The sequence below is a fragment of the Tachypleus tridentatus genome, chromosome 13 (genome assembly GCF_004210375.1).
Source record: "Tachypleus tridentatus isolate NWPU-2018 chromosome 13, ASM421037v1, whole genome shotgun sequence".
NCBI lineage: Eukaryota > Metazoa > Arthropoda > Merostomata > Xiphosura > Limulidae > Tachypleus > Tachypleus tridentatus.
Window position 1 is genome coordinate 55,114,941 of NC_134837.1, and position 12,017 is coordinate 55,126,957.

Consider the following 12,017-nt stretch of genomic DNA (forward strand, 5'->3'; position numbering starts at 1 on the left):
GGTAGAAAGTCACAATGGAGGGATGATGAAAACATATATTGTATTCTAAAAATCAGAATTATAAACTGGCATCTGCTAATTTGAATCAGTTTTGCAATTGTAATCTCTTCTTTTCCAACTGTTCTCAGGCTCTACATAAGTAATAACCAGATGGTATTTGAGAGAATGGTTCCAGGTTAAAAGGTAAACTATTTTTGCATTTATCACGAAAATGAAAACAGAGGGCAGCATAGCCATAGATATATGTGTAGAAGAAACCCAATGAATGCTCGGACCAAGAAATTCGTAGGTAATACTGATACATCTTCTGCGAGTAAATAAGGTATGAGCACACACGTGAAGTGAATGAAATTTTATTTTTCCAAGGTAACCAAATTAGCATTACGTCTCTAAAGGTAGTTTTAGAGAATGTTATTGTTGTAACTAGACAACTACGACCTTCTTTACAACCTATGTATAGCTAATCGTCTGATCAACTAAAATTCAACTGATCTTACATCTTCAATCTTGAATTTTGATACTTAAAATCGAATCCTTGATATGTCTGTCTATCTGCTTCTTTAACTAGTTTGTCAATCATCCTCTCTGTTGATGACTCATTAATTTTTTGACAGTGCAATGAGAAAAAATGTTACAAGGAAAATTAACATGCCTAGAATTTCATTTGATGAATTATATAGTATACCCATCTGATCTAAAGCCTGCTGGTACTGACCTAATTTTTTATGTGGCTGAATCCATAATTGAATATGTACTGCTTATAACAGCATGTGACATATGCAACCTCATTATGTTGGTTGTTGTAGTAGTCCCAAGGTTTCCAATTCTCTCATAGTTAAGCTACTTTCATCAATGGCAAACTAGCTAGTTCTATTTAAAAACATCCTGGACACATCAGCAATAGCATGTTTTAGTTTGAATGTTAGCTTCAGGGTGCATGATGCTAAGTTTAAGTAGTATGCAGTTGATTGGAATTAGGCACAAAGCTGCACAATGGGCTATCTGTTCTCTGCCCACCATGAGTGTCGAAACCCAACTCTAGTGGTGAGAGTCCACAGACATACTGCTGTGCCACTGGGGTGCAGCAAGTATGAGAGATTAATCCAATTATTTTTTTTAATTTCATGTCACAAAAATCTAGTAAATTTGGAACTAATGAGAGAAGAAGATAAATTATAAATACTACAGTCAGTGAAGCACTGAGGTAGTGTTTTACTAAACATTGGAATGGCCACTAATAAGAAGTTTCAAATTCAATCAAGTACTGAGTTTTTATGAAGTATTTGAATGAGTAACAGGTATAACATATATTCAATTTCTTGATACACTCCACAAGACTTGAAAGCATACAAATACCTTTCTTTACATTAGTTATAGTATTGGCAACAGTGAATAACAGTAAAGTCAGTTTGTAGAAATATTAAAGAAAAAGTAATTTATTATGTGAACCAAATTTGTCATTTTTAGCTAATAATTTTAAAGAACCCAGCTAATACAAAAACATTATTTGAAATTTATCACTCTGGTATATGTAGTCTTTAAATGTTTTCATTCATGCTGCCTTTGCTCTTTATCACTATCTTGTGGCAGTATCTGACCTGTCCATAAAGGGTACGGTTATAATTGTGTACATTGTGCATGGATGTAAAAATAGTGGTATCCTTCGATATTTCTTTCTTTTTTAATTAGTAAAGTGAACACTTCAATTTCACTAAGGATTTTACAACCTTTCACAAATATGTTTTTAGTCATGTGTACTGTTGTTATTGACAAGAAATATGTTTTTATCTACTTTAATTAATATAAGAATTAAAAAAATATATTTTATTTAGTTCTTTCTATGTAGTTTTAGTACAAATACTTGGACCATAAAACCATTACAATTGCATGTGTGTTTTTGTTCTCTACAACTGATAATATCTACTCTGTCAGAGGGTATGTTACAGGACATCTATGTTGAAAGGGTCAATGACTGCAATGTCATTTGCTAGCTTAGCGGATGATGCACTTACGTCACAGCCAATAAATGCTGTTAGAGAATGACCAGTCATATGGTCATGCCATCACAAGAGAAAGGATACAAGACTTCTTGTAAGATCAAAAACTTTATTCTTTCTCAGATTTACTTGGTTTTCATCATGATTAAGTTGGTAAAAATTCATACTGACGGATGGAAAGCTGGCAATCTATTCACTGATGGAATAGAAGTACAAACACTATTGTGTTTAAACATTATCATCGCTGTTCAATCTGTTTATTTCTCATTCAACTTAAAACTTATAAAGTTTATATTCAATTTAAATATGCAAATTTTATGCTTGTTTTGCAGAGTTTTGAGAGAGTGTATATTATAATGCTCTTTTAAAACTTGATAATTGCATTTTAAAGATGAAAATTTTATACACAATTGTAAGAGTTTTTCTGCAGTCCAGTAGTCAGGTTTAAAGTCCTCCCTCCTTGCATATAAGCCTTTTGTTGGTGTTGCAAATGGTCACATCTAAAATATTAATCTCAGGAAGTTAAACTGTAGTCTAAGCCACGAACATCACTCACAATACACAGAAACTTAAGGGTCAATGAAATTACTACACACCAGAAATTTTCAGAAACAAGATGTCCAGACTGTAGTCAATTATAGTAGCCAAACCATGGTTGCTGTTATCCATGACCAACAAAAGAAGACTATAGGTACTGCGGGGGAATAACATCAGCCAAACTGGAGGGACATTAGAAAAAATGAGATCAATAAGATCCTCCCGAAAAAGGAATTTATGCTGCCATTGTGCTATGGGTCATGCAGAAACCTCAGATAGTTCAAATCTCATCGATGAATTTCATATAGCAGTTTATCCTTCTGCTACCAAAAAGCAGGGAAATAACATTCGTTCAAATGTAGAGGTCTTTTACAACATCTACAATGTTGTATCTATACATTTTAATGCTGTAGCCTAAAGTTGCCCAAGAAAGGCTAAGGATGTTCTTGCTCCCACAGGTCTCTGTAAATGAGGCTAAGCAGATTTATTTATCCCCCATAGTTTAAAAGCATAGCCAAGGAAGGTTTAGTTTAGACTGCTTCCTTAAACATTTCAAATAGGTCACTGTATGGAGTGAATGAATTCAGGAACAAATCCTGCAATGCCTGATGCTGAATGTGTATAGTTCAGTGCTTGATTGGATCAAGCATTTGGTTGAGAAGGAAGATACTGGGAGTACTCATCTGACTATGTGAAAAAAAGTCAAACACAATCAGCCTTGGTTGAGATGCCAGCAGTTAAGACAGTCTTTTGATTGTAGCATTAGTAACCAAGAGGAAATGGTGCTCTTTGCCTTCTGAGCTACTGAGTGATGTTTCATTGTGAAATGTATACACTACATTATGTTATTGCCACTGAATGTTTAAAAGTGAGTAGAGTTTGTTGACTGCAAGATTAAGAGAACTAAAGTGGCATTGCTACCATTCCTGTTCAACCTAATAACAGGATAGATGATTGATTACTACACAGAATGGTTGATATTAGTAGATGTAAAGCTTAGGATGTTAAAAGTTTGTATGATTTAGGTTGGCCATAGGGAGTTAAGAAAATCACAAGAAAGGGTGCTATGACCTTTATTTTCTGAACTATCAAACCATTTCCGAGGATAATGTGTGTATTAATCTCTCACAAAATTGCTCAAATTTTCCAAGCAGTACTGGAAGTTTTGTGGAGCAAAAGCAGGCTTTTCTCTATAGATATGTCCAGTATACGAGTCTGTATATAAGTTCATAAGGTAAGAAGCTATATCAGAGACAGTCTGGACTTCTTAAGTAAACTCCCAACTACTCTTGAAAATGATGCACTCTCAGTTATCTTTGTTGTATGTAGCTTATACACTAACATTCCCCATGACATAGGGAAAATAGCAATACAGTATTGGATTGAAACCTATGCAGAAGACCTGGAAAGTAGATTTGATCATAGGTTTATATTAGATGGCATAATGTTTATTATGCAACACAACACCTTTCAATTTGACAATGATTACTTTCTCCAAATGAAAGGGAGGGCCATGGGAACTAAGGTGGCCTGATGTATGCCACCATTATGATGGGGTACATCGAAAAAGTCCTTTTGTATCCAAAAATAGCAGAAAGCACGATCTATATTCAAGACAACTGGTGGAGATCTCTGGATGACTGTTTCATCATCTGGAAGCAAGACCTGGGGGATATTTCAGACTTCCACCAGGTATTAAACGTTAATGGTCATATCAAATTTACAGTGGAGACCAGTCAACACAACATGCGATACCTTTCCTGGACATTAAAATACATAAGGTCCTGGCCAAAAAATATACCAGCAGAAACCCTGATGACAAGTCAAACATAGAGAAAACATTTCAATAGTTAGAATTACTTAGTTTTGTAAAATCCCAACAAAGAGAACAGGCATCGTAATTCATAACAAACAGAAGTATGAAGATAAAACTATGTGATATTTTAAATAATTCCAGAAAACTAACCTTAAAAGAATATGCCAAATAAAGGGAAAATAAACTTTAGATTCTTGCTGCAACTAAAGAAGTTGAAAAAAATTTCTTCAAAAACAAGTTAAAGCAGGTACAACTATGAGGCCTAGTATATCTAACATTGGAATGCACAATTATAAATTAGCACTTACATTTTTTTCTACTTTACAAAGAATTAGTCTCAGTCAAAAAATTTTTGATTTTGTCAAAGCAAATGAAATTCAATAATTTAGTAATACTACAAGTTTTAGTATAGAATATATTTCAATGCACCACATGATTAAGTAGTCAAATCAAAAGCTGATCTCAGTTTCCAATAAACAAAATAAGTAGTATCACTATACATTTATTTGCCGAAGTACCTAAGAATGCATCAGCAAAGAGTCGTGTTTCGTGTTTAATATGACATATTCTCAAACTGATAGTAGGAACATGCTTACCACTTTGTCCTCTTTCAGCTAACTTATTTCTGTCAACAGATCACAACTATGATCTAGGAATATCAGGTGCTATGAAGACTTCTTCCTCCAATTTATTTCTGTTTTATCACAAATTTAATTGTTTGAAGTCATGTCTATCTGAAATTAAACCTTCAATCTGAAAGATATGTTAATCACACTTTTAACATAATTAGAAAACAAAACCACCTCAAAAATGTTCAAGATATTTTGAATCTTTGACACAAGAATAGCAAATTTATAAAAGTTTTGCTCTTTGTGTTTGTTTTTAATTTGTGCATAGTTACACAAGGGCTATCAGCACTAGCCATCCCTAGTTCAGAGGGAAGACAGCTAGTTATCACCACCCAACACTAACACTTGGGCTACTCCTTTACGAATGAATAATGGTATTGACCATCATATTATAATGCTCTCATGACTGAAATGGTGAGCATGATTGGTGTGACAGGAATTCAAACCCATGCCTTTCAGATTACAAGTAAAGTATTCTAGCTGCCTGGCCTGCAGCTGAAGAGTAAAAATAATTTAATTTTTCAGGACAGAGCTCCATGTAGTGATTCAACAACATGCACTCTTGGGGCAAGAATCAAGAAGCATGCACAGGCTTGACACTACATCAACTTCCATATACAATTATCACTGAGGTTTGTAATGAATCTCCAAACAGCCATTTTAAAATCAGACTCAACAAAAGAAGAATGGTCTCAAATGTGAAAGGCCTTAACAATTCGTAAAATGATTTGGGTTTGTTAAGCATGAAGCTACTCAAAAGGTAATTTGTACTCTGTCTGCAATGGGTATTGAAACTCAAATTTTTGCAATTTAAGCTTTCAGACTTGCTACTGAGCCACAAAGGGGAGGGCATAAAATTAAATCTGAGTTAAACAGCAAGTTCAGAAAAATTGTTAATCTGAAATCTAGTCGTTATGACATCTATCTGAAGTGTTAAAAATATACAACCTTAGATTATTAAATCAGAAAAACAGATAAGTATATATGTAGTTATACGTGACATTACCCCTCTTCTACTTCGAAAGAATTAGAAAATCGAGGAAACATTAGACTTGTTTGTCAATTGAAAATTATATTAGTCTTCTTAGGGCAAAACAAGAAAGATCACTCAAATAAAATAGTATTTTGTTGGCAAATATTTTCAATAATTATTTCAATACAAAAAGGAAAAAAAAAGACATGGTAGAAAAACAGAACATATGAGAGAGCAAATATCACACAAATTTATCTGGTATGAAACAACATTTGTTGATTAATTTTTAAATTATTTTAACTTTTAAGGATAGCATGGAACAAAACCTCACTTTAACAAGCAAGTTGTCAACCATTTATTTGACTTGGCCAGTTTTGACCTTACTCATGTTTGATTTGATGCATGTTGAACTTTCTTGATTTTAGAATTGGTTTATATGCGAATAATCTTTTATTTATGTAGAGTGATGACAGACTGAAATAAGCTCACTCTGAGGAAGTCTACTAAATCTTTTGTGTTGAATAATTATGACACCATGACCTGTGATTTTCCTCAAGATTGACATCACAAAGGGTTTGAATAATGCTAGAAAAACAGACAAAAAAGTGTGTAAAAACTGCAAGGGGAAAGGATGTTTGATATTCTGAACTTGAGCTATGCTATCAAATTTTCAATTGAAAATTATTACACATACAGACTAACCAGACAAATTACAGATAGCAAAGTTCACATACAGTTCTTACTAATTTACAATTATAGAACAGAGAAAATAAGTAACTGCAGTAGTCACCACTGCAGAGTTACTCTTAATCAAAGAAATGGATTGACTGTTTCATCATGCAAACTTAAAGTGCAGTTTATGTTTTGTGTTAAAGTATGAGCCATAGATTTTCCAGACTGCAACTGTCTCTATAAACTGTTAGGCCATGTCCAGCCTAGGCAATAAAGTCCTTGAAAAGGTTTCATATTCCGTAGTTGTAAAATAATTAATTCCATAACACACAGTATTAAATATATTACTTAATTTTAAAGATTAAATGTTCCATGTGCAAAGAATGGCTAGTTGTTTTGATGCAATTACATACAAGGCAATGTGAGAAAACTATACATTTGTTTGGAGAAATTCTAACATGTTCTGCACATATACAAAGAGTCCAAAGTGCTGTCTTCAGCTATTTTACAGGCTACTTTAAACGTTTGTCTATTCCACTAAGTGTTCAAATTACAGGTGTTTATGCACAAAGATTTATTCAAAATTAACTTGTGTGTTTACTTTTTACTATCTATGGTATTTATACTCTGTATTCTACTGGCATAATTCATAGTACAGAGTCTAAACAGTGTTTTGTAGAATGGTGCATCCTCAATACATTGCATACGTAAAAACAAACAAAAGAAAAATCTAAACCAATATACATAGAGATGAAAAAATTCACTTTTAGTAACTGAGTAAGATGATTGGATACTTCATCTGATCTGATGAAGCCCTGTACTTGCAACTTGAAATGTTATCCAAAAACTACTGAGGCAGGTATAGTCTATAGAAGTCTTCAACCAAGTACCACCTTCTCTGTCTTAACTTCTTGTTAAATAAAAAATTAATTTTTCCACTCCTTATGTAACAGGAACATAAACTAGACAATAAGAAATTTTTATTATGATTATTTAGAACTACAAAAAAATGTTAAATCATTACAAACCTTCCTAGATAATACTTGCATTTTAATTTTTTATTACAAATCCATTTTCTAAATATTTTGAACAAGACAGAAAAAAAAGGACACACTCAATTAGTTTCATACATTTTTTATTATTCTTATGGTCTCAAACTAGTGAGATACATGACAGGAAAACTGTAATAGCATAGGTCCAACAGTCATGAAGGTTGAATGGACAATGCTGTTTTCAAACTAAACTTAGGTTGGAAAATACATTTCACAGACAAGAAAATACATAGTTAATGATGATGATTGGAAAGAATGAATTTTAGTTTGTTAGTGTAACTTTATAACCAAAGCTCTCTCTTAATTTCTCCCCCCCCCCCCCCCCTAAGACATTTATCCTTATCCAAATCTTGATTTTTCTATGCTAAAACATCAAGTAAATTCAATAATATAGATATTTTGACCATTCTTTATATCTTTGATTAATCAACAAATGACTAATTCTTAGTCTACTGATTAAAGTACATTCAGAAGTAAAACCAGTAGTTTTAAATTAAACTATTCCGTGGAATTACTTTCTAACCCATTCTACACAGTTATGTAGTTATAACAAAATTATAGTTGAAAATAATTTTTCAAGAATAGATTTTAAAATATTTGCAGACCAAGAAAAGCCCTTATAACAAATACTATATTATTAACAGAATCTAAGATTACAATAGTAAAGAGGAAGATTGGAATTATTGGGTCTACACATCTTCCACAATAATATAATTCAGGATAAGTGATTTCTTTCACAGTGCAACATATATTCAATCAATAATTTTCTGGACACCATGAAATGGCCATGTATAAGATTTATACTTGACAAGCTGAAAGTTACATAAATTTGTTATCTTTATATCAACAACAAAACACTATATTTAGATCTGTACACCCACTAGACTTCTTATAAAAACAGTCTCCTCCACTCTTCAGTCTTGCTCCTTGCTTCAGTGAACAGTGTCCCCTGGTATCACACACAAAATACTCCAAAATTCCATGACGACTAAATCAAATCATTAAATTAGTTTTATCTGTGCAGGAATAAACTTGTGGCACAAGTAATACCTACAACCAATAGCTCTGACACTTCTAACAGGAGAAGCCTAGACAAACTATTAACTGAAGCAATGTTGAATGAGCTTTAGCTCTTGTTCATAGGTAATGTTTTTCTGAAGCTGAGAGGAATGGGTTACATTAGATTACATCCCATAGCTTTGATAGCCTGGCATAGGTTGGTTAAAAGGCTGGTACCCTGGTCCCACCATCATCGGGCCAGCTGTTAACATCAACTGGGGTTCAGGAGCTAAAGAGACAAAAAGAACAATTTTAAAACGTAATAGTTTTTAATCCTTTTTTATATTTTTTGAAATAAAAAAATTTTTCATTCCTGATTGAAATATTGCAAAATCAAGACTACAATATATATTGGAAAATAACTGACAAAAATATCTAAACTTACCATAAACTATTGGCTTTTGATCATTCTGGGCAGATTCTTCTAATCTTTCATTTTCTTGTTCATCTAATTTGTCCACCTAAACAACAAACAATTATTCTACATTAATTATTCAATGGTACTTATAATACAGAAACAAACTGAAGAACCTGCACAAATTTGTGTTTGAAATACAATACATTGTTGTTAGGCCTATCTTGTACTCATTCTATATCCTAGCATTCTATTCATTTTCTTGGTTTTCTACTTCTGACAATTGAAATATTTTTATACAAGATATTTAATTACAAACTTTCAACATGTTGAACTAATGCATCATTAATGTTTTTTAGACCTTTGACTGCAATATTATATTCAGAGAATACATTTAAATACAAACTGTTCGTAATTATTAGTTTGCACATTTCATATTCTTACAACCTTAAAAAAACACACAAAAATCATGATTTATTCCAATAAATTTAATTATATCAACACGGTCTCATTAATGTTTTTCTTTTTTTAAATATTACTTCTTTCAGGTTGGATAAATCATAAGCCTGGGTTGAAACAAAAGTTTAAACATGTTTTGTCTCAGACAGAAGTGTGAAAGATTATAGTATAAAACATCATGTTAAGTTCTTAGGAACAATCTCTCCATTTTTATCAATTACACAAAAGATATTTAATATTATTAAATAGGAAATCATCTCTTGAGCAACAAATAATGATGTACCTTTGTGACATACTCTTTGAGGACTTGAATTAAGTATGGCATGACAAAATCTCACGATTCCATGACGCCAAGAAAGTTCCAGAATCACATCAGGATGGAGAAGATAGTAGCAATGGAATAGGCATGCAGCAAAACATTCATAATTCTTTTCTTCAAGGAACCAGGCCAGCAGTTCTTCAGCTATATCAGCCATTTTAGACTCGGAAGCATATTCCATTGCATCCTAACACAAAATTAAAAAATAGAGCATTCATTCATATAATTACTTTTACAGGATTAACATTTAATGGATAAAAAATGAACAAAAAGAGACAGCCCACTTAGGATAACCAAAGTGAAAGTTCATGCATGTAACAGTAAAAGCAAGACAAACTTCACCAATTAGAAAAATAAATAAAAATGTGTTTACAATACCTATTTATTTTGTAAAAACTAAGCTATCTTTGAATACCCTAGTAACAAGTAGAATTGATACAGTACTCTGGGGATGGCAAGATGAAGCAGTTAGTGGTGTTTTATGCTGTGGACAGCTTAACCAAAAGTAAATTAACTTTTGACTATGAATTTTCAGCTCTATGTGCAATGTTAATTGCATAGAAGGCATAACAACTACATATTCTAGCCAATAATGATTTATCCACAAGAAAACTAACAAATTAAGAGGTACTGTCATTCCAAAAACGTTTTTATTCCTCATATTTAAATGTACAGTTTTTCTACATTGTGTTAATATGATCCCTGGCACCATTTTTAAAACCTTTTCTGTGTATGGCACTGCATTACATTCAAAATTTAATTAAACCACTTTACTAACAATATATGTCAATGAAATTAACACGCATAATGCATGTCATAATTTGAATTTTTATGTTATTCATGTTTTAATTACTTTGAAAGCAAACCTTTAAAAAATACTTAAGCTGGAGTTTGTGTCATGTTATCAATATATATACTTTGAAAAATTTCAACTTTAGCAGCAGTTCACACTCAGCCACAAAATATGACAATCTGCATAAGTATGTCCTATTTGACACGCAATATCCAAACTCTGCAGCTGCTTTCTCTGGGAAACAAAAACACATTAACCAACCCTTGAGAGTTGCCATGCCCACCTTGACTTGAGATCCACAATGTACATAGTTGTTAGAAAGAGCAAGGTTTACACTATACCCTAACCAATGGTTAAACTTGAAATTGGCACAGTTTTCATCATGGTATACATATAATTGCTGTTCAGATTGTTGTCTGCTTGATTAAATATAGCACTTAAAGTGGTTTCTTACCTAAATATCCTATAGTTAGAGATAAATTGTATTTTGGTCTTAATTTTATATTTTAGTAATTGTGCATTATGTGCATCTTAAAATCATATTTGGATGGCTTAATAACTTTTATTAGTTTAATATGTTACCTAGATTTTGAAAGGCTATAAATAAGATGGTGTATATAAAGGTAGCTGTTTTAGGTTGATTTGATTTCTTAACGTTTTTTTGTATACATGTACAACCACTCAAGGAACAGCAAAATAGACCTGTTTTCTAAAACAAATAAACTACATTTAATACCAAAATCTGATGTGTGAATGACTGCTCTGAATTACTACTAGCTCTCACTAGCTCAGGACTAATAATTCAGTATAGAATTTTAATGCCAAATTAAATTACTGTTATCAAAATGTGAACAGCAAATACCTTAAACAGCCTATCCTTCTTACAAAGTTCTACTGACTGTTTCCAGCGATTATTTCCTTTATACAAGTATGCAGCAATACGTCGAAATTCAATAAGTTCATGCTTTTCTAAGCATTGAGCAAGAGCTATATTGTCAAAGTTATCAAAGGCATCAATGGATGTTCTAAGACCCTGGAAATCTTCTTCTTCAATAAGGAGACCATTGAGAGCTTCGTTAATAGCCTTGTTGTTTAGATTCTGAACTGAACGCATAAATATGGCTTTACCAATGGTAGGTGATTTACCTATATTAAGCAAAGAAAAATTATAATGTTGAAAAAGCTACCAAACAAGTAGTACCTTTTCTAATAAAGCAAATTATAAACTTTAAAACTTAACCTTTTCAAGCCAGTTACCATTATATTTGCATTTAAAAAAGTAATCATATATAAAGAAATTATATTTGAAATACATACTACACACAACACCCAATAACTATTGAACAATTTCTGAAC

At 32.2% G+C, this 12,017-nt stretch overlaps 1 protein-coding gene across 1 annotated transcript; it reads right to left on the reverse strand.

Moving 5' to 3' along the window:
• Nucleotides 1-7,742: 7,742 nt before the first annotated feature.
• On the reverse strand, nt 7,743-11,802 carry LOC143238015 (clathrin heavy chain-like). The gene is made up of 4 exons (XM_076477888.1): nt 11,524-11,802; nt 9,833-10,055; nt 9,121-9,196; nt 7,743-8,964 (listed from the first exon to the last, which is right to left on the reverse strand). Exons 1-3 carry the CDS (start codon nt 11,773-11,775, stop codon nt 9,180-9,182), a joined length of 492 nt encoding a protein of 163 aa, XP_076334003.1. The 5' UTR covers nt 11,776-11,802; the 3' UTR covers nt 7,743-8,964; nt 9,121-9,179.
• Nucleotides 11,803-12,017: the final 215 nt, after the last annotated feature.

Excerpts from the sequence above, each read along its gene's own strand:
- LOC143238015 (XM_076477888.1), bottom strand. The coding sequence starts at position 11,775 with ATGCGTTCAGTTCAGAATCTAAACAACAAGGCTATTAACGAAGCTCTC. Across the intron at positions 10,056-11,523 it reads AGAAGGATAGGCTGTTTAAG|GATGCAATGGAATATGCTTC; the intron begins GTATTTGCTGTT and ends ATTTTGTGTTAG.